This window comes from Gopherus flavomarginatus, chromosome 8 (assembly GCF_025201925.1).
Source record: "Gopherus flavomarginatus isolate rGopFla2 chromosome 8, rGopFla2.mat.asm, whole genome shotgun sequence".
Lineage (NCBI taxonomy): Eukaryota > Metazoa > Chordata > Testudines > Testudinidae > Gopherus > Gopherus flavomarginatus.
In genome coordinates, this window is record NC_066624.1 from 105,605,659 (window position 1) to 105,628,985 (window position 23,327).

General features: G+C 43.2%; 1 protein-coding gene across 5 annotated transcripts in view; it reads right to left on the reverse strand.

The window, feature by feature from the left end:
- MCF2L2 (MCF.2 cell line derived transforming sequence-like 2) overlaps nucleotides 1–23,327 on the reverse strand; it is a 302,991-nt gene that overhangs the window by 49,172 nt on the left and 230,492 nt on the right. For all 5 annotated transcript variants that reach the window (XM_050964264.1, XM_050964267.1, XM_050964266.1 and 2 more), the window contains exons 16-18: nucleotides 14,540–14,606; nucleotides 11,488–11,603; nucleotides 8,573–8,642 (exon numbers count right to left, since the gene is read on the reverse strand). In XM_050964264.1, the coding sequence (XP_050820221.1) occupies nucleotides 8,573–8,642; nucleotides 11,488–11,603; nucleotides 14,540–14,606 (253 nt within the window). The remainder of the gene's footprint in view (nucleotides 1–8,572; nucleotides 8,643–11,487; nucleotides 11,604–14,539; nucleotides 14,607–23,327) is intronic.

Below are 23,327 nucleotides of genomic sequence, written 5' to 3' on the forward strand. Positions count from 1 at the left end.
ATGGGATTCCACAGAGGAATAATTAGGGCTATAGATGCAGAGCCAGATCTTGAACATCTCAAAGTTCAGAAATGTTCAGCTCCAGGATTTCCAACCCCAGATCTGCCTATATATTTATATCATGCTCAGGGCCGGAGCAAGGATATTTTGCGCCCTAGGCGAAACTTCCACCTTGTGTCCCCCTCTCCTCCTCCCCCGGAGCATCACTTATTATAAACTTTCAAAAATGAATACTGCATAAGGTGGCATTGTTCATTAGAATTAATACATGTTTGGCTTGAAAAATTATTAATTTCATTATTTAGGTTACATATCTAGTCTACATATCTATCTGCCATGAGGCTGCATCAACTGAAAATGAAAAAAATGAAATTTTATTCCTATCAGTTCTTTTTCTTGTTCACTATTAAAAGTAAAGGATAGAGAATACATATCACTTACTAACTGTAAATCACTATTTGAACTTCATCAACTGTTTGATGTGAACATTGATTAAGAGATCAAGATGACCTTTCCTTAAAATTAAGCAATGTTGATTGTAATTGGAAATTCATCCTTTTTAGTCACGCATACGTCCTTCCTTCATTCTTTCATATCAAAATCTGCTACATTTTATTCTACCTTTAGAATATCCAATTATTGTTATTAATAAAATTTATAAAATTAGAATGGCGGATACGCCATCATACAACAACAACTGACAATATCAATATGACAAATTTCAACAACCTACACACGCGTATTCACACATGATAAACATATACACTCAGATACTTAACATACACACACAACTGACACAAAGTATTAGCAAAATGATACAGGAGTAATTGCCAGAATCTTAGATCTGAAACAACTCAACAAAAATAGTTAGCCTCAGTCAACAACCTCCAAAAACTAGTAAACTTAGCATTATAAACAGCCTTTCATAACGGCTAACAGCTGCGCGTGACGAGAAAAATGACATCATTGCCACTTTGTACCGTAGTGAAGCAGTACGCTTGTGCCCGCAATGCAGAACTGGCGTAGGTAGGATTACCATATTTGTATAAAATGTGATTGTCAGAAAGGGAGGACTTGCCCCATGAAACAATAACTGTATTAAGATGCGGCCTGTGAAAAAGTTTGGGAAACCTTGACTTAAATTTCTTTGGTGACATGATGTAATATTCAGTATTGCCAACCTCAAACATTCAGAACTCCTGAGTTTGGCCCCCACAAAATCACTCCATATCTGACCTATCAGTCCTCATCCTCAAAGGAAAACTGCAAAACACTTTTCAAAAGACGAGCCTGGGAGCTTGAATTCAAAACGTTGCTAAACATTAAAAATCATGATCTTCATAAAGATACTGGATTTATGGTTAATTACAACTACCTGCAACCCACTAATCTCCCCTTTTGTCCTGGGATTACAAGGGAGTTAATGGGCTACTTCAGCTTGAATGGTCCCCTTGAATATGTGCTAACTACTTGTGCTAAACTATCTGTTAGACACTGTTAGTATCTTTTCAGACCTGAAGAACTCTGTGAAGCTTGAAAACTTGTCCCTCTCACGAACAGAAGTTGGTCCAATAAAAGATATCACCTCATCCACTTTGTCTCTTTTAAATAATATGACAGCACAAGGGACTGAATATAATCATGTGTCCCTGTAGCTAAACCCCATCACCCTGGTCCTTTTCAAGTGTTCATAGTAATAAGTTCAATAACAGATTTGCAGACCTTTGCCACCTCTACTTAAAAATGACTTGACAACTTTCCAACAACTGCTGAAAAGTGCTTTTTTGAAATGTTCTTTATAAAATAGGCCCCCCCATATGATTTCATATTGTAAAGTTTGTCTTTAAGTTTAAACGATTATTTACTGAAACTTCTGTTTATGTTTGAGATTGAGTCCGCTTATGCATAATAGGTGTTTCTTACTTTACTAATCACTTCCTTACGTGGGAAGTGTGAAGCCAACAGTCTTGGCATGATTTTCCTAGTTTTGTGGCTGTGTTTTATAATCAGTTGAATTACTTTTTAAAATGTTAAGTATCAGAAGGGTAGCCGTGTTAGTGGTTGGGTGTGCCAAAAAGTGGAGCCCTGGCTCGGCAGGGAGACGCTGCCTTCCCAAGGCACCGGAGAGCCAGAGCGTCGGCTTGTGGGGGCAGCGAGCCCCAGCCATGGAGGAGCCAGTGCGGTTGGGGGGGGAGGGGGGCAGCAGCCCTGCAAAGGCAGCGGCACTGCTGGCAGGGAGCAGCCGCACTCCTGCCCCTCCTGCCCAGGCTGCGGCCCAGCACTCCCCCCGCCCCCCCACCCCGGGAGCTTCTGCAGCCTGCAGCAGATGCATGAGGGCGGCAGCACCCATGTGCCCCCCAGCTCCCCTCTCACTGCACTAGGGCTCTGCGGCTTCCAGGCATGTGAGCCGCCGCCAGGGTGCAAGGCCCTGAGCCTGCTCCACCCCTGTAGTTTGCCCACCCCTGACCTACAGTAAAGCTTTTACCCATCTGTCTACGAAGTAGTGGCATGGCTGGCACTAAACATGTGTCCAAACATGGTTACCATGCAGTAGTAACAACAGCAGTTCATTGTGTTTCACCCCTTCCAGAGGTTCTGGCTGGCACATGATTGCTGGATGGCTTACACCTTTTTGTTTTGGGTTTTTCTGCAGCACAGACAGAGCACTCACCATGTTTGTGCCTTGGGAATCCCTCCATCCTCCCAGCTCTCTTTATGGTCAGACATCTATCCTATGACAAGCAAACCCTTACCCATTAGAGGAATCCCACTTACTCTAATAGTATCCACTGTCCTACGTGCTATTGATACTGCTCTGTGGGATCAGTCCTGCAAGGTGTTAACCCTAATCCAGCAAAGCACTCCAGTACATGCTTAACTCTAAGCATTTGAGTAGCACCATCCCAGACTTAAAATTAAGCAAATGTTGAAATGGTTTGCTAGGTCAGGGTCAGAGTGATCAGCACCAGAAAGGTGCATGGCTCTGGGTAATTCTATACCAGCCTGGCCTACTGTGGGACCACGTTTCCCAGAATGCATTGATGCAAATACAGCCTGGCAGTGGCTGCACAAACACCTTTGTGATGGCAAAAAGGCAGTTGTGTGGACACAAACTCAGCTGTGGTAATTGTGACCCAAGTTACGAGGTGATCAAGCCTTTAACCAGTTACAAAATCAGGTTAAAAGTTGTAGTGTGATCAGACCAGGCCACAGGGAGCATTCGTAAAACAGTGCCAGTCAAAAAAACAGCCACAACAGGCTGTATTCTAGTCATACGCTCATTGGCCTTGATCCGCTACTGTTTGGCTCCCACTGGAGCTCCACTCCTCCTAGCAGGGCTTCACCAGCGTCAAGCTGGAATAAGTCACTGGTGAATCAGCACGTTGTTTGCAATCAACACTTTATGATCAACACCTGTTGTGTTTTATTTGTCTGTAAAATGCCATGACAGTGTCATATAAGTATGATTCAGAGGGAACAAAGAATAGCAGCTGGCACGTTGAATAAATCTAATGAACTCTTTACTTGACTGAAATCTCACTTCTATTACATACACTAGCTGCAAATAATTTGGGCCCCAGTTCCGCTCCTTTTGAAGGTATTGTGAGTTTTCCCATTGATTTCAGTAGGTGCAGAATCAGACCTTATGTATTGTTTCACATATGACTAAGAACAAGGTTTGTTTCCACTCAGAAGGAGCTTCACCTTCAAAAGCAGCCCTTTCGAACTATACCCTGTGCCAAAGCAAACACTGCTGTAACTACAGGAGCAAGCCAGAAGCCTTTTCTCAGTGAGAAGCAGCAGAAAGCCGCCACATCGCTGGGAATACAAACACACAGCCCTGTTTCTGTCTGCGTCTCGCCCTGGGCACAGGCCAATTTTCTTGGAGCTGCTGTGGCTCCTTCTAAAAACAGCCCAACATGAGGGAAGTCCTTGAATCAGAAGAGTCATTGTGTCAGAAAGGAGATCCCAGGGGGAGGATTTTGCTCTTAGTGAGGGATTTGAATGATGAGGTGAAGAAAAAGTCTGATGTGACCTCTTATTCAATAGATTGTTTTAATGATTTATTTGATTGGTTCATAGAAGCGGACAGATAGAAGAGACAAAGGGTCTGTCATGGTATAATTCCCCAATCTGAACCTTAGCGTCCAAAAGATGGGGTATCAGCATGAATTCCTCTAAGCTCAATTACCAGCTTAGAACCTGTAGCGCTGCCACCAACCAAGAATTCCAGTGCCTGGTACACTCTGGTCCCCCTAAAACCTTGCCCAGGGACTCCCAAGACCCAGTCCCTCTGGATCTTAACACAAGGAAAGTAAACCCTTTCCCTCACCGTTGCCTCTCCCAGGCTTTCCCTCCCTGGGTTACCCTGGAAGATCACTGCGATTCAAACTCCTTGAATCTTTAAACAGAGAGGAAAATTTACCTCACCTCCTCCTTCTCTCTCCCCCTCCCAGACTCTCCCTGAGAAAGAAAGTAATCCTAACACAGAGAGAAAATTAACCTCTCTCTCCCCCATCCCTCCTTTCTCCCCACCAAATCCCTGCTGGATCCAGACCCCGTCCCTTGGGGTCTCACACCAGAATAAAAAAAACAATCAAGTTCTTAAACAAGAAACTTTTAATTAAAGAAAGAAAAAACAGTAAAAATTATCTTTGTAAATTTAAAAAAATGGAATAGGTACAGGATCTTTAAGCTATAGACACTGGGAATACCCTCCCAGCCTAAGTATACAAGTACAAATTAAAATCCTTTCAGCCAAATACACATTTGAACTCCTTCCAACCAAATACACATTTGCAAATAAAGAAAACAACCATAAGCCTAACTCACTTTATCTACCTAGTACTCACTATTCTGAACTTATAAGAGCCTGTATCGGAGAGATTGGAGAGAAACCTGGTTGCACGTCTGATCCCTCTGAGCCCCCAGAGTGAACAACAACCAAAAAACTAACAGCACACACAAAACTTTCCTCCCTCAAGATTTGAAAGTATCCTGTCCCCTGATTGGTCCTCTGGTCAGGTGACAGCCAGGCTCACTGTTCTTGTTAACCCTTTCCAGGCAAAGAGATATGAAGCACTTTTGTTCTATTAACTCTTACTTATCTGATTATGACAGGGTCTGATTTTCTTTTCACTTTATACGAACTACACCTAGGTAACTCTATTATAAACATTACTGATTTATGCTGGTGTATGTGAGAAGAGAATCAAGCCTAAAGTCTTGTTGTTCAAAGAGAAGAACTACAAGCTGCAAAATTTAAATCCAGATTTTGCGGTTTGTGGATCTTCAGACCACAGCTTTCGCTGTGGCCCATTGTAAAGACAAGGGGCATTTGCAAAATTTGGATCCTTTGTTGGTTTTTGAACACCTCAAAGTTCTGGCCTGTTTGGACCTGAGGTTTGCGATTAGTCCATCCCATCTCTGATATCAACCTTAGTAGGAGTTTTGCCCAGTTAAGCTCCTGACTAACACGGCTACCCCTCTGATACTTGCCCAGTTAAGGACCTCAAACTGCCCCTTACAATATAGATTGTTTTATGCTTTAGAGGCTGTTTTCATTCATTACAAATAACACTGACAATAAGAAGCAGCTTAGAAAAACACATATTTTATTGATTTTTATTGATTTTTATTACTAAAACCCTTTGGACCTGAATATTTGTCATGAATCCAATAGTGATGGGCCTCATTAACTTCATTTAATTATAATTAGGGTCTAATTATAGAAGTATAATAGTCCCATTAGTACTATTCCCCTCATCCCAAACAATGTTGTAAATTATGGGCCTGCTTTTTAGAAGTGTTGAGTACCCACAATTCCAGCTGAAGTCTTTGGGAGCAGAGCGTGCTCAGCACCTTTGAAAATTAACATATGTATGTTTCACCCACACAGATATCTATATAGTCCTTAAGGCAAGAATTCCTTCACGTACCATGGAAATGCAGCCATCTCTGGGGTGGGACACAACAGACTGTCAGACAGCTGGATGATATTAGAACAATGGGAGAAGGAAAGGTTATGACCAAAGATGGTAGGACAAATCTCATCTCTTATGAAAAGTGGTGAGTGTTCTTTCATGGTTACTTAGAGCAGACAAGACCTTGGCTTTTAACATCCCAATCAAAAGAACCAATCAGAGTAAACTGCAGGGAACTAAATCTGGGTACAGTTTTGCAAACCCTTACGCATGACAGTAATTCCATTGTCTTTAATGGAAATACTTTAAATGAATCTGCATTACTCACGTGCATAGATGATTGCACAATCAGGCCCTTTATCCCAGAAGGATAGAAGGCTAAATCAGCTCTTAGAATTTGAACCTGTAGCTCTTGAAAGTCCAGCTAGTCTGAAAGCAACGTCTAACACATGATGCTAATTTTCCCAATTTAGCCTGTAGAAAACTGGTCCCAGAAAAGGGAACTGCTTTGAAAGGCAAAATCTTATCACGGTTTTCAACTCCTTTTTCTTGGTCAAACCCTCTATTTTTAATAAACTAACATGTTTTAAGACCAGCGTGTCTTAATTATGTTAACTACCTTTTAATTTCCTTGGAGTAGAAGGCAGGCTGTTTTCTCACACACTTCATTCCTGATTACTGTGTAGGGCCATGCACGTCAGCCTTAGATATTCAGTAAACCGCAGTTAGTGGCTTGTTAAAGAAAAATTAACAGCCAGATGGCTTTAGGAACATCAATAATTCATCACACACCGTTTTGCCTGATAGACCCCAATAACCAAGGAAATGGAAAACCCAACTGTAAACGTTGTGACACAGAACTGCGGAGTGTGTCACAATCTTTTGTGGTTAACAGATGCAAGTTACTTTCACAAGCTTCCTATTCTGAACATAATACCCTGGTTTTGTGAGTTAGCCAGAGGAAGAAAGTATTCAGGAGGAAACCGGCAAAGCAGCTTTTTGGAATAACTGCACTGCCAGCACCACCAGCTTCTGACGTGTCACTTACAACAATGAGGCTGTACTAGATGAGGTGTGACTTGGGAAAGCTGGCAGGGGAGCTGGAATTACAGGTGGTTACCCACAAGGAGCCATTTTCTTAACTTGCTCTGCACTTTAGCGTATACATCAAGCAAAGGCAGAAGAGGCTATCTGCATGCTGGGCTTCCCAGTGCAGAGAAACAGCACTGCCTGGTAGCCTTGGACTATCCAGTGAGTGGGGCTCACTTCACAGGCTTAAACAATCAGTTACCATCACAAAAGAAAAGTACAGTAGACTCATGCTGATGGGTAGATTCCATGTTTATTCAGCTGGAATACTTTGTACAGTTCTGGTCACCCGTGTTCAAGAAAGATGAATTCAAACTGGAACAGATGCAGAGAAGGGCTATTGCAGTGGGATGATCAAGGCAATGGCGAGCCTATGCTTGTGTCTACTCTGCAATTAAAAATCCACAGCTGGCCCTTGCCAGCTGACTCGGCTCATGGGGCTCGGGCTGCGGGGCTGTTTCATTGCAAGGTAGACTTCCGAGCTCAGGCTGGAGGCCGGGCTCTAGGACCCTGCATGGTAGGAGGATCCCAGATCCTGTACTGTACTGTAATGTTTTCTACACTGCAATTAAACAGTCCGGTATCCTAAGCCCTGCGAGCCCAAGTCAGCCACATGTTTTTAATTGCAGTGCAGACATGGCTTAAAAGAGGTTGGTTTGGTTAGCCTAACAAAACAAAGGCTAAGAGGGGCTATGATTGCTCTCTGAAAACACATCAGTAGGTTAAACAGCAGGGAGGGTGAAGAGCTATTTAAGCTAAAGGACAATGTTGGCACAAGAATAAATGGGGATGAAGTCATCATGAATAAAATTAGAAGGAGGTTTCTAACCCTCAGAGGAGAGAGGTTCTGGAATAGCTTCCCAACAGGAGTAATGGGAGCAAATAACCTAAGCAGCTTGATAAATTTATGAATGGGATTATAGGATGGGTTTTTCCTCCGATAACAGGGGACTGGACTCTGTGACCCAAGAGGTCTCTTCCAGTCCTACGTTCCTAAGGATTGCTGAATTCTGTGAATATGTAAGAACCCAATCTCATCTCAATTAGTGGTAAAACTTCCACTGACTTCAAAGGGAGCAAGCCACTGACCTGATACAATTCCACTGTCTCAGAGAGGAGGCAGGATTCCAGGAGTGGCCCTAGGAGAGTGAGCTTCCTGTGCCCTGTGGAGCTCAATATCTTTGAGCTTGACGGGATAGGGCCTGGGTGGAGCCAGAAGATCTCCTGCTGAGCCATTCTCTTACCTGTGGTGGGGCTGTGTTTGGGGTGCACAGGGCTACTGTGACCACAGGGTTGCCTGGGGCCAGTGTCAAGATCCCTTCCTGTCACTAAGGCAACAAAAGGCTCCAATTCAAAAATCTACATTAATTAACAGCATCAATCTTTTCTAGACCCGGGCTCAATCCAGCAGCATTTACTCATGGGAGTGTGCCTTATTCACACAAGCAGATCCATGGATGCAAATAGGATGATTCAGGTAAGTGTGAGCCAAGCCATTTATGTAAGCAACTGCTGTAGGACCAGACTCTCAGTTTTATACAAACCCACTGTTTACTTACTCTTTTTAAAAAGCACCGACCAAGAAGCTCAGGGTTCTCAATGCAATTTTCCAGCTCCTTAAGGAAAATTCTGAGAGGGAGAGAGGAAAGGCATTTCCAAGAGATCAATACATTTACACGGTGTGGGCGATATGACACACTGGAACCCCCATATTCACCACTGTGATAGGATTATATGTTTTGTACAAAGTATGCCCTCATGAGGTAAAGTCATGATTTGCTGAAACTCATTGTTCTGTCAACATAAGTATATCACCATTGTACATCAAGTTATAAGATTTTGCTATATGGTTGTTATTGGAATATGTTGTGTATCTGGGAGACATCCACAGCTAGCTCTCCAATGGCAACAAGGGAGGTGGCTCACACTCAGATGGGTGTTAAGCGACCATCGCCAGCCATTGACCAGCAGAGGAATTGTAAACAAGAGATTGACAATTCAATAAGAAACAGTTGCTCAAGCACTACACAACGGGGATTGCTTAACTCCGTGACTCAGCAAGGTATCAGGACATGTGATGCTTGACTCCATGTTTGAGCCAGTATTTTTCTGGGCACATGAACTGAGTATAAAATAAGAGACAGTGGCATCATGAGCCCGCCTCTCTCCTCTCCCACCTATTCTGAAGGCAACAAGAACTTTTGGAAGAAAAGACTTTGAACTGGGGAGATTGGTCCCAGGCTGAGCAGGGAATTCAGCCTGTGTATTAAGAACTGTGAACCGCTTACAATACCTGGTGGGGTGAAAAAAACTGCTTGATTCCCAATCTTGCTTAGTCTGATAAAGTTTAGGATTTAGACTGCGATTTTACCTTCTACAGGCAAGTCCCATCTTATGGGGGGGGTAACGTTCCGCCGTTAGCGCGTAAAGCGAAAACCGCGTATAGTGAAACACTCATTGAGTTGAATGGCAGGAGGAATCACCCACACTACAGATGCAATTTTTATATTGTTATTTTTCTTTTTTTCCCCTGTTTTTGCCGACCACGCAAAGCTGAATTTGAACATGTTAAATGCACCTAAGATGCAACTTGCCTGTATTTCTTATGTAGCCAACTCCGTCCTCTACACTTCACACTTATAAGCGTGAAAAAATCTACCTTTCTGTAGTTAATAAACTAATTTTAATGTTTCAACTTTACCAGTGAGTTTGTCTAAAGTGCTTGGGGAATCTGCTCAGATTACAAAGGCTGGTGCATGTCCATTATCCTTTGCGGAAGTGGCGAACTAATTAATGAGTGTGCTTGGTTCAAGAGAAGGTCTTGAGCAGTGAAAGACGGTACAATTCTGAGGTGTAAGGCTGAGGGGATTTGTTGGAGTCTCCCTGTGTATAGTTCATGAGTGGCTTAGAGAGCATTCACGCAATTTAGCTGTATGTTGTTGGCTGAGTGATCACAGTGCCTGGAGGGATTTGCTGCTTGTCCCTAGCATAGCATTGCAAGAGGCAGCCCAGGCTGGAGAGTTAAGGGGGCTCAGCCATCCCAGAGTTCCAGGTTGAATCTGGGGATCTGTCACAGGAGGCCCCATCTAAACCCATCTAAATAGGTGCCATGGTTCCCTCGCAAGGGAGATTGCTGAAAAAACCATGAGGTCCCTGATCCAACTACTGAAGATATACATTATTGGAGGTGGGGTGGGGAGGGGCCCTTTGGAGAAATGGGGCCCTCTTCAGAGTTTGGTGTCTGAATCAGACAGTTGTTGGACCATGCTTTAATCTGCTAGTAATGGGGTTATGACCTGTCTGTGTCCCATAGCCATTGGGGGTCCAGTTCCAGTTGGGTGGCCTAACTTCTGCTTCTCAGTTGGTTCTGTAGGGATGTAGGAGCAGACACGGAGAGGGCAAAGGGGTGCAGAGCACATGCAGTTGGACTCAGTAATCCATCAGGGCCAAAATGCTGTATATGAAAGCAAGGAGTGGGAGTTTAGGGCCAGATCCAAAGTCCATTGAAGTCAGTGGGAGTCTTTTCACTGACTTTGATAGACTTTAAATCAAGCCTTTACGTGTGGGGAGAGACAAGGCTTAGGGGAAGGCCGGATGTCTTTCCTGCTTGAACCCAGAAAGGAAAGAACTTTCATTTTAAAAAAATGATGGATAAGGCTGGAAAACATAAAGACTTTTATTGGAATAATTATTATTCCTTGGAAAAGGGGAGGGACTTTTCTTGTTTTGTTCAGGCAGTTGTTACACCTTATGCATGCCTCCTCTACGCAAAGGAATTTGAAATCCCTGCTGTTGCTAATGTCAGTTCTGCTGCACTGGGGTTAGCAACAGTAGGAAATGTTTAATAGGTTTCCTCAATCTCCTGAAAGAACGTTGAACGTACTTTAATCTTGTCTATTAAATTAGGGTTTTCAGCAGGAATTCAGCTGCACTGACTGCTGACAACAGATGTCAGCAACAGGTATACTTCCCAGTGTAGACAAGGATTTTGGAGGGGGCATCGTAGATGAACGTTTGACAGATGTAAACACCTAGCAAGGAGTGCAACAAATCGGATTATAGCTACCAGTAATGAGAACACATAAAGACAGGAAAAATTAGGCTGAATATTAGGAAAAATTTCCTGACAGCAGAGGAAAATGAGAGTCTTGTCTAATAAAAGGCTGCAGGATTTGGGTCCACAACATCTATTATGTTCCAAGGAAAGGGATAAAAGACTTCTCGCAAGGGACATTTAAAACCACTGAAGTTAAGACAAACCATAGTACATGCACAACGGGGTACAAGCCCACAGTGACAAGGAGATGAATTAGATGACCCCACAGGTCTTTTACATTGTTCAGGATTCTATAGTGGGAGGTGCACACACAGGTAAGGTGAGGACTACATTTCTTGGCTGCTTATTTGTGGGACAGATAAAGCATTGTCACTGCTTATTCATTGAAGTGTAAATTACTAGACAGTAAGCACGTGCCTGTTGTGGAATTCGTAGATTTCTGGGAGGTTGCCGAAAAGAACTTCCTTTTTGTTCTGAAGAGCTGATGGGATCAGATGAATTAAGTCAGGATTGTCCATTTCTGAAGCATAGCCCTGTGTAGAGTGAAAAAACAATAGGCTAATTTTCACCAGGAAAAATAAATAATCTGCTTGAGATATTTAATATGGTGATACTGTCGCTATGAACTGCTCATAATTGCACAATCTGACCCAAATCCTATTTGCTCTTTGGTCTCTAAATATGACAGGGGTCAAATTGAGCTGGTTCATGGTGGCTTCCCATACCAGCACTTCTCTGGTGGCCCATCAGTTCCTGTTGATTTTAAGTTTCCACTGAGTACCTAGCCATCAGAGTTGTGATGATACTGTTCCAACTCGGACAGAGGTGATGCTGAGTCTACAGACAGAATGAAACAACAGTTCTGAGGGTACATGTATGCTTTGAGCTGGAGATGTAATTTCCTCTTTGAGGAAACATACCCAGGCTAGCTCTGATCAAGTTAGTACACTAAAAACAGAAGTGTAGCTGCAGCGGTGGGAGCAGCAGGAGGGGCTAGCCACCCAAATGTGATCCCATCCAAGATGCCAGGTACGTATCTGGGCAGATAGCCCCTCCTGCTGCTGTGATTGGCATGGCTACACTTTTATTTTTAGCGTGCTAGCTTGATCAAAGCTAGCAAAGGTATGTCTCCTTGAGCTGGAAATTACCTCCAGCTCGAAGCATAGATAAAACCTAAAAATCAAAAGTTGACCCTGCCCAGTGGGAAAGGAAGGCCTTAAGCACAACAGGGTCCTTGTAGTTCTGCAGCACAGAGCTCTCCACACAGAGAGAGGTTATGTTTGTTGGGGTTTATTGGATTTTTACAAACTATACGAGAATAGAACTCTCGGAGCACTTGACGGGCCTTTAAAAATACACTAATAAACCAATAAACAGACCCGTCAATTCCCTCAGCTCAAATCAAATGACGAAGGGATAACATAGGTATGAAAGAAGTTAGTCAATCCCACACACACAGTTCCCAAAGTCCCACATAACCACCACCACGAGCCCTACCCAACCCCTATCTTCTCACAGACCCTGGAGAACAGGTGGGCCTTTCGGTGTTCTCTGAAGGCCGCCAAACTCAGGCCGTTACAGACCTAAGGAAAACATGAGTTCCAGCTGCCCTGCTGAGAAGAAGCCATTGCATAGATCTGCCAATGTACGTGGACCACAGACCCAAGCCCCACACAGAGGGAGCACACAGGGGCTTTAATAACAGCTAGGTTCCATGCTTTGTATTAGCACCAGAAGAATGGCTATACAGTTGCTCTATGCCAACACACTGGATTAGGGGAAGAATAATTTCTTTCCCCTCAGCCATTCTTAGATCCTCTTTGCAAAGCTCATTTATGTAAGTTTGGCGCAATGAAGTTTAGCATTTGGTCCTAAAACAATGCGAATCACCCACATTCATCTCAATGGAGATGGTTTTGTAAGGGAGATGCTCTAGTTGTCAAGGAACTATTCTGGGGAAGTTCTATGGCCTGTGTTATACATAGGCTTGCAAGGATTCAAGTTTTATCAGTAAATGTACACTGTACGCATAACGACAAACATATTTCCCTCAATAATAATCAAAATTTACAAATATGTAAAGAAAGAAAAATGTTGCTTGAGAATTTATCAGAGTCAAAATCCAGTGATTTAGACTTTTGAATTGGGCTTAGTACAAGTGTACTATCAAATGAATAATAAACAAAAAAATACCATTTGTTGATTTAAGGAAGGTACTTGGTATATTTTGACATGTGACATCGACAATTTGTGTCTCAGTGGTTTATAAGACTCTAACTTTTTGAATCTCAGCATCTGCTGTCATTAAATAACTGCCTGAGCCACCCATAATTTCATGCAGCTGTGAACATTTAAATAGATAAAAATCTAAAAAAATGCTTTAAAATAAACACCAATATTATCCATCAAAATTATTTTAAAAAAGAAATCAAATTCATAGAATCATAGAATATTAGGGTTGGAAGGGACCTCAGGAGATCATCTAGTCCAACTCCCTGCTCAAAGCAAGACCAATCCCCAACTAAATCATCCCAGCCAGGGCTTTGTCAAGCCTGACCTTAAAAACGTCTAAGGAAGGAGATTCCACCACCTCCCTAGGTAACCCATTCCTGTGCTTCACCACCCTCCTAGTGAAAAAGTTTTTCCTAATATCCAACCTAAACCTCCTCCACTGCAACTTGAGACCATTACTCCTTGTTCTGTCATCTGCTACCACCTGAGAACAGTATAGATCCATCGTCTTTGGAACTCCTTTTCAGGTACTTGAAAGCAGCTATCAAATCCTGCCTCTTTCTTCTCTTCTGCAGACTAAATAATCCCAGCTCCCTCAGCCTCTCCTCATAAGTCATGTGCTCCAGCCCCCTAAACATTTTTGTTGCCCTCCGCTGGACTCTTTCCAGTTTGTCCACATCCTTCTTGTAGTGTGGGGCACAAAACTGGACACAGTACTCCAGATAAGGTCTCACCAATGCCAAATAGAGGGGAATGATTCTATAATTCCTATGAATTTATCCTATAAATTCTGCCAACCCTAGTTAGACGGAAGGTCAGACCTGATAATCACAATGGTTCTTTCTGGCACTGGAATCTATAAAAAAAAAACACAACAGGATGTAGACTCTGAAGCCTGATCGTGATGTTTGCAAGTTAACATTGTTAACTATTTCACTGCTGATCCTTTAATGAGAAACATTCTGCTCCCACAGCACCCTGACTGCCCCCACTAACCTAACTCCTGAAGTAAAATACGTAGAATAGCCTTAATTCTTCACCTTCTTGGCTGAAGTGCCTTATAATGGAAAACCTGTGCCTTCGAAACAAGGAACGGGAATTGTGAGTGCTCAGCACCTCACACAGAGGCTCCTACCAAGGGTGAAAAAATCACTGCAAAGAGTAAGCGTATTACTCATTCATTAATAACTCAGAAGAAGATAAATACTGGAAGTTTGCACAGAAGCATTCACCTTACCTCTATTATACTTTGAAGTTCTTCTACATAAACCCGCTCTGTTTCTATCAGTTCATTTATTATGTGGCTAAAAGAAAAAGAAAGGGAGAGGATTATAATAGTCACCAATGTGGCAAAGCACAAAATATCTGTTCCTTTTATAGCCCCAATTCAGAGCTATCCACAAATCATCTATAACATCGAGGGTTACCCTACCCTCACTCTTCAACACCAGGTGTGGAAGAGAAGCTTAGAAGGGCCAAGTATCCCATTGGATTGGTATATTTCTCCAGCTCAGTTTTAATGTCTCCTCTGCTTAAAATGCATCTTGATTATTTGTGTCACTTTTAGATCTATCTAGGTCACCCTGAGGTTGCTCGGGTGGGGAAGGGAGGAAAAGAGATTTCCTCTGATAGTTTCAGTGATAACATATTAAGAGGCAATAAGACAGAGGACTTTATCTTCCTAGGTTAGGTTTATTTAATTTCTGTTTTGTTTCCTTGCTATAAAATAAGAAGAGAAACTAATAATGTTTTCCCCCACAATGCATATGGAAAAAATTACGTCAACATACGTTTGTAATGTAGACATGGTCTCAATGGAGAAAAGGCACTTGTGGTGTTAACTGACAGGTAACTAGAGGAGGTCAGTACTTTATATACCCTACTCCTTTCCACCAATCATAGCTAACCTTGCCTAGTTTACCTTGTAGGAAAACAACAATGCTTTGTTTCCATTCTGTTTACTTCAGAGAGATCGCTAACATGCGATAGATATCCTACCATAAAAACGCATCTCTTTTTTAATCAGTGAAGACATACCTCTAGCCTGGAGTACATATGCTGCTGGTCACCAGTGGCATTTTATGCACTGTGTTGATTTGACCTTGTGTGGCCATCTCTGAGGTATTAAAAAAAAAATCAAAACATCTGGGATAATCCTTAGCCCACATAACTGGACAGCTGGCACTCTATACTGAGAAACCCTACAGTTTTCCCAGGACAACTACCTCAAAAAAGGGACGATCCTGGCACAGGTGGCAACCCTAATTTCACCTGCTCTGAGGAGGATTAGATCACAGTGCTTGAAATGATGCTGGCCCATCTACACTAGGCCTCCCAACAATGAGGACACTAGTAGGGCTGAACCAGCGTTAGCAATACTGCGACTTTTTTTTGCCAAATTTCAGAGATTCATAGACTCTAGGACTGGAAGAGACCTCGAGAGGTCATCAAGTCCAGTCCCATGCCCTCATGGCAGACCCAAATACTGTCTAGACCATCCCGGATAGACATTTATCTAACCTACTCTTAAATACCTCCAGAGATGGAGATTCCACAACCTCCCTAGGCAGTTTATTCCAGTGTTTAACCACCCTGACAGTTAGGAACTTTTTCCTAATGTCCAACCTAAATCTCCCGTGCTGCAGTTTAAGCCCATTGCTTCTTGTTCTATCCTTAGAGGCTAAGATGAACAAGTTTTCTCCCTCCTCCTTATGACACCCTTTTAGATACCTGAAAACTGCTATCATGTCCCCTCTCAGTCTTCTCTTTTCCCAACTAAACAAACCCAATTCTTTCAGCCTTCCTTCATAGGTCATGTTCTCAAGACCTTTAATCATTCTTGTTGCTCTTCTCTGGACCCTCTCCAATTTCTCCACATCTTTCTTGAAATGCAGTACCCAGAACTGGACACAATACTCCAGCTGAGGCCTGACCAGCGCAGAGTAGAGAGGAAGAATGACTTCTTGTGTCTTGCTCACAACACACCTGCTAATGCATTCCAGAATCATGTTTGCTTTTTTTGCAACAGCATCACACTGTTGACTCATATTTAGCTTGTGGTCCACTATAACCCTTAGATCCCTTTCTACCGTACTCCTTCTTAGACAGTCTCTTCCTATTCTGTGTGTGTGAAACTGATTGTTCCTTCCTAAATGGAGCACTTTGCATTTGTCTTTACTAAACTTCATCCTGTTTACCTCAGACCATTTCTCCAATTTGTCCAGATCATTTTGAATTATGACCCTATCCTCCAAAGCAGTTGCAATCTCTCCCAGTTTAGTATCATCTGCAAACTTAATAACTGTACTTTCTATGCCAATATCTAAGTCGTTGATGAAGATATTGGACAGAGCCAGTCCCAAAACAGACCCCTGCGGAACCCCACTTCTTATACCTTTCCAGCAGGATTGGGAACCATTAATAACTACTCTCTGAGTACGGTTATCCAGCCGGTTATGCACCCACCTTATACATGCCTAGTTTATTGATAAGAATATCATACGAGACCATATCAAATGCCTACTAAAGTCTAGATATACCACATTCACCACTTCTCCCTTATCCACAAGACTCGTTAACCTATCAAAGAAAGCTATCAGATTGGTTTGACAGGATTTGTTCTTTACAAATCCATGCTGGCTATTCCCATCACCTTATCACCTTCCAAGTGTTTGCAGATGATTTCCTTAATTATTTGCTCCATTATCTTCCCTGGCACAGAAGTTAAACTAACTGGTCTGTAGTTTCCTGGATTGTTCTTATTTCCCTTTTTTATTTCACTAGTATAGACAAGGTTTATGGTGGTTCGCACAAATATCTGTGCAAATAAGATACAAAATACGCTGTGACTCTCACATTACTCTGATTGTCAATAAAGCATAACTGAATTTTTTTCCAAATAAACCCATATTGTCACAGTCAAGTTGTGGGCAGCCAGACCTAGTAGTCAGAGCCAGCGTCTGCAATCACAAGACTGGAGTTAAGTGGGTCAGGATGCCAGGAAGCACAGGTGCCAGCTTCCTCCTTTCTCCAGGAGTGCTCAACCCCAGTTCAGCCGCAGGCTCTGCCCCCACTTTACCCCTTCCCCCAACGGCCCAACCTCCATCCTGCCTCTTCCTACTCCTACCCATCCTCTTCCCGCCCTGGTCCGCCCCTGCCTTGCCTCTTCCCACCCAGTTCTGCCCCTTCCCCTGAGCACGCCCCATCCCCGCTCCTCCCCCTTGTGCCTCCTGCATGCCATGGAACAGCTGATCACGGCAGGCAGGAGGTGCTGGGAGGAAGGGGGAAGAATTGATCAGTGGGGCTGCCAGTGGTTGGGAGGTACTGGGGGATGGAGGGAGCTGGCTGCTGGTGGGTGCTAAGCACCCTGGAGCACCTACAGAGTCAGTGCCTATGCCAGGAGGTCAGAGTCAGGCAGGGGCGGCTCTAGGTATTTTGCTGCCCCAAGCATGGCAGGCAGGCTGCCTTTGGCGGCTTGCCTGCGGGAGGTCCCTGGTCCCGCGGATTTGGCGGCGTGCCTGTGGGAGGTCCGCTGAAGTCGCAGGACCAGCAGATCCTCCGCAGACAAGCTGCCGAAGGCAACCTGCCTGCTGCCCTCGCGGCGACCGGCAGAGCGCCCCCCGTGGCTTGCCACCCCAGGCACGCACTTGGCGTGCTGGTGCCTGGAGTCACCCCTGGAGTCAGGGGACAAACTGGAGGTCAGGACCACAGCTCAGATGCCAGGAATCACACCAGGAAATCAAGCAGCAGGAGCGAGGAGCACAAGGCACAGAGTCCTGAACAGGGTGGAGCCCAGTTGTTCAGAGAGCTTCCTCTTTCTGCTGCTGGCTTAAGTAGGGCCAGCAGGCCAACCAACTTCTTTGGAACTCCACCAATAGGACTGTAGGGGCAGAGCCTCAAACCGGGCTGAGATTCATAGGTTCCAGGTAAGCAAGCATCAGCAGGCTGCCAGATGGAGGGTTGGAGCATGTCTGCTCCTGAAGACCCATTTTTGAGACCCATGGGTCATGGCACATATGGGTAACCAGCTCTATCTAAGCAACCCTATATTTGTAATAGCTTTATTGCTGCCTCTAAGAGACCCAGGACATGCCCAATATACCAGATCCAGCCACGCTGAAGTGCCAGAGGGAAACTGGCATTTAAATAAGATAACTCATTACTCACACCTGATCAGATACACATTGGAAATTATTAACATATCTTTTTACTTCTGCTTCAATTCTGAAAGTGTCCAGTGTTTGTAGGTTTATTACCTGTTCTGATATATTATGTGTGCAATATATAAAACTATGCTGCACTCCAATGCCACCTTTAATACTACAATCTCTTGCAATGTCATCCTACATACGGTGGTAGCTTGATCATGTTTGTTTGCTATTACTGGTATTAATAAAAAGTGCCATTAAAAAGCCAACACTACAAGGGAGTTCAGCAGAGCTCAACAGAGCAGAGATTGGGGATTGAACCACTTGATCTTCTACACACAGTGTGGATCATCTGACCTAAATTCCTGCAGTGGATGGGAAGTAATGGGCCACCTCTTCTAATCTTGTTCAGTGCTGATGGTAGTGGCTGCAGGACAATTCTCAAGTGGCTGCATGCTGGGGTTCAAATTCCATCCCTCCCTTATAAAGATATACTACAGAAGTGATCCTCAGATCTCAGTGGTTCAGGAGTGAAACTAGCAACCAACATGACCCAACTGAGTCACAGTAGTGGGAATTCATTGTTTCATTTACTATAGTACTATGTATTCATATTTCAACACTAGGACAAGAGAAATACTTAGTTTATATATATTTTTCTCATAGCAAAATGACTGACCAAGTTATTTGATTAACTACAACTGGTTAATAACACAGTAAAAGCATCCTGATTGGTTAATAATTCAATCACACGGTGTTTTAATATTGTGTGCTGCAAAGAGCAGCAGGAGACACATTAAAGAGTCACCTGCGGCTTGCAAGCCTCAGTCTGAGTATCGCTGTATTACAATATTCTACAGTGACGGTATAAAATACACCATCTTAGAACAGGGATATGTGTGTGCTCTCAGTGATTACTGTAGAATATGGGAGTAATGGTTTATAAAGGGTTCTTCAGCCCTGTGCACCTTTTCCTGCATGCACGCTCTGTTTGACTTGAGTCGTGCACTCTGTGCCAGGCTTCTGCTTTTAGAGCCAAGATTTGCCTCAAGATATACACATAAAACTCCAGTGGACTTCCGTGAGAGCTGCACACACTGAGCTGAGTGTGGTATTTGGCCCAAGAAGTGTTTTAAGAACATAGTGTGACGTGCTTTACTTACCAGTTGCAAGAAATAAAGCTGTTTCTGGTTACTCTGGTCTTTCTTTTAGTGCAAGCAGTTACTGTCACTCACCTTTGTGTTTTGCTAGCTTTTTAATGTTGCAAATGATAGTAAAATTAGAAAGAAATAATGAAGACAGCATATGGATAGGTCCTGGAGACAATCATTAAAGACAGGTCCAAGCCAAAGGCTAGTGATCCTAATTAATATAATTTATAAGTCTCAGCGGACCAGTTAAAATTCAGCTAAGATCATTAGTGGCTAAACACTGCTACCATCTGATGGCTGTTTGGCGGCCTATTTGAAAGGAGTTGGGTGGTCCCTGTTTAGTTCACACTGGACCAGCACCACGTTTGGTACCCTTGCTAGCAGTCTCAGTGGAGAAGCTAAGGATTACATTGTCCATGAAGACTGTACTAATAATACAGCCTGAGAAGAAATGCACACACACATCATGTGCGTGGATAAATGCATGTGCAAACCCCATATCTGCATATGCAAAGTCATATTAAAATGCATGGTCACACAGTTTGTACACACAACTATGGGTTTTGCACATCCAGTCACACACATGCATATGTTATATGTGGGCACACTTTAGAGGCCAAGATCCAGGGACTGTTCTCAGTTACATTTGTGTACATCCAGAGTAATTTCATAAAGTCAGCAGAATTATGCTGAGTTTATTTTAGTGGTCTTTTGAGAGCAGAAATTTGAACACAAGTTTTTGAAACGTGTCCCCACAAATCAGATTTTTGAAACATTGTTTCTGAATCAGTTTCTAAGACTAACTCATTTTAAAGAAACCTCTAATTCTCTCTACTCTCTCTACTCTCTCTCTCTCTCAGGGAAGGCCTAAAAATAGAATAAGAAGTCACTACATCGGAAAGAACGAATCAAGCGCCTGTGTCGGTTCAGCAGCATTGGGAGCTTCAGGGGTTTTATTTAATATCCACAATAGAGATGTTTAAAGAACTGTTGCACTGTGTAAAGATATCAGTGCATAAATGTGTCATTTGGGAAGCTGGATACGGTCATCACAGATCAACTTTATGTATTTGCATACTGCGTGCAGTGATGCTGATTTATCTGAAAACAGGATGCAGATTTTCCATACATCATCTGCCCTCTTACAGAGCAGGTTTTACCAGGTCTGAATCTCAAATTGGTGCAGACACTTAGCTTAGGAGTGACTCTGAAAAGCAAATTATTGGTCTGCTGGTTTCCTAGTAACCTGCCATGATAGACAAACAATAGTAGGGTGCTTCTCAAAGACACAAATCAGAAGAGTCCAACCAGGAAAGGAAGCCTTTAAAACATGTTATTGTCTATGTATAAATGATTAAACAGAAGAGCATGGTTTGAAAAGCTTGACTCTTTTCTGGATCATAGTTTATGTAGAGATTGTCAGCTCTTTACTTCATTCTTTTGAATATTCATTGATTTTTTTATATTTACTTATTCATTTCCCTCTAATCTTGTTCAGAGAGTAATCTCCAAGCAGAGCATTTATAACTACAATTCTTCACATGAACAAATAGTTGCATTAGTAGAGATTCTGTAGGGATGCCTGGGATACGTCCATTAACATTCCAGGGACCTCACAGAAACTGACAGACTTTTCTTTAATTAGATTTAATTGTATTTAATTCTATAGGTGAAACAGACACACAGATTTATTACAAATAATAACTACTTTAATATTCAAAGTGTTATACACAATTTAGTTAACTAATCTTTACATCACCCCATAAGAGACAATGTAGGCGAGGTAATGTTTTAGTGGACCAACGTCTCCATTTTGGGAGAAGTGAAGGGGAATTTTTTGGCTTGCTTCTGGCTGCCCAACTCCTTGAGTAGCTGCCTCTCCATGATGCTCTACTTCCTGGAGAGCCCAGAAACATAGATGACTTTGTCTTTCTCCTTCAAAGACAGGTAAAGTGAATACCATGTAGGTTACTCTATGTTACTCGGTGTGCTCTTCATACACGGCTATCAACAGACATTCTCTATTAGAGGAGAGATTTTCCTTGTTCGCTTAGCCAAAATTTTCCACTCTCTCCACTGCAGTGCTGTATGATCATCCATGAAGTAGACATGTTTAAGTGGTTATGTGTGCATTATATATAATCAGTGGGAGTCTCTCCATTGGCTTCAATGGGACTTTGTGATTGTCACACACCCAGGTGTAGGTGGTAAGACCTAGTGGTCAGAGCAGGAGTCTGGGCTAATGGTCCAAGCAGAACCAGAGAATGGAACTCGAGGTGTAGTTAGGAAGCAAGCCACTGGCTGAAGCCATGAGTCAGGAGCCAGAACAGAACCAAAGGGCAGAGCTGGAGGCGTGGTCAGGAGACAGAACCAGGAGTTAGGAATCAAGAATTCAGAGGCAGCCAGGGATTAGGGCTGGAGCGGAGCAGGCACGGGGGGTCGAGGAGCAAGGGTGGACAGGAAGCAGGTCTGGCTCAGCTGCGGGCATGGAATGCATGGAGCAGCCACTGTGCAGTTGTTGCTACAGGGCTTAAATGATGATCTCTTGGCTCTTCTGATCAATCAGGGAGCACAATCCATTAGTACAGGTTTACTGGGCCCAGCCAACCTCACTGGGTTGCTAGTCAACTGAGTCCAGAGGCAGCTGAGTTCCTGACAGCGATCAGCATTTCTTTATTTCATCGTCCTTATTTTTCTGTTATGGTCTTTCAGATCTTCATTGTCTGGTCTGCTTAAACCTTCAGTTAAGTATGTAATATCCAACAATAAAGGCTTGATTATGTCCCTGTGCAATAAGAACAGCCTTACTAAGTCAGACCAATGGTCCATTTAGCCCAGTATTCTGTCTCCAACAGCGGCCAGCACCAGAGCTTCAGAGGGCATGTACAGAACAGGGCAATTTTTGGAGCGATTGCTCTATCATCATCCCTTCTTGGCTACTGGCAGTCAAACAGTTAAGGCCATCCCGAACATGGGGTTACATCCCAGATCATGTTGGCTAGTACCCACAGATGAACCTATCTAGTTCTTTTTTGAACCCATTTATACATTTGGCCATCATAACATCCCCTGGCAGTGAGTTCCATAGATTAATTGTGCATTGTGAAAAAAATACTTGCTCTTGTTTGTATTAAACCTGCTGTCTATTCATTTCATTGGATGACCCTGGTTTTTGTCTTCTGGGAAAAGGTAAATAACACTTCTCTATTCACATTTTCCACACCATTCATGATTTTACAGACCTCTATTACAGTGGTTCTCAAACTAGGATCGCCGCTTGTTCAGGGAAAGCCCTGGCAGGCCGGGCCAGTTTGTTTACCTGCAGCGTCTGCGGATTTGGCCGATCAAACTGCAGGCCCTAGTTTGAGAACCACTACTCTGTTGTATCCCCTCTTAATGCCTCTTTTCTAAACCAAACAGCCCTAATCTTTTAAGTTTCTCCTCCTATGGAAGCTGTTTCACACTCCTGATCATCTTTGATGCCATTCTCTGAACCTTCCCAGTTCCACTATATCCTTTTTAAGATGCAGCAACCAGGACTGGACACAGTACTCAAGAGCAAGGGCCCACCATGGATTTGTAAAGAGGCATGATGATATTTTCTGTCTTCTTACCTCTCTCTTTTCTAATTCTTCCTAGCATTCTGCTAACTTTTTTGCCTGCCACTGCACACTGAGCTGAAGTTTCCAGAAAACTCTCCATGATGATTCCAAGGTCTCTTTCTTGA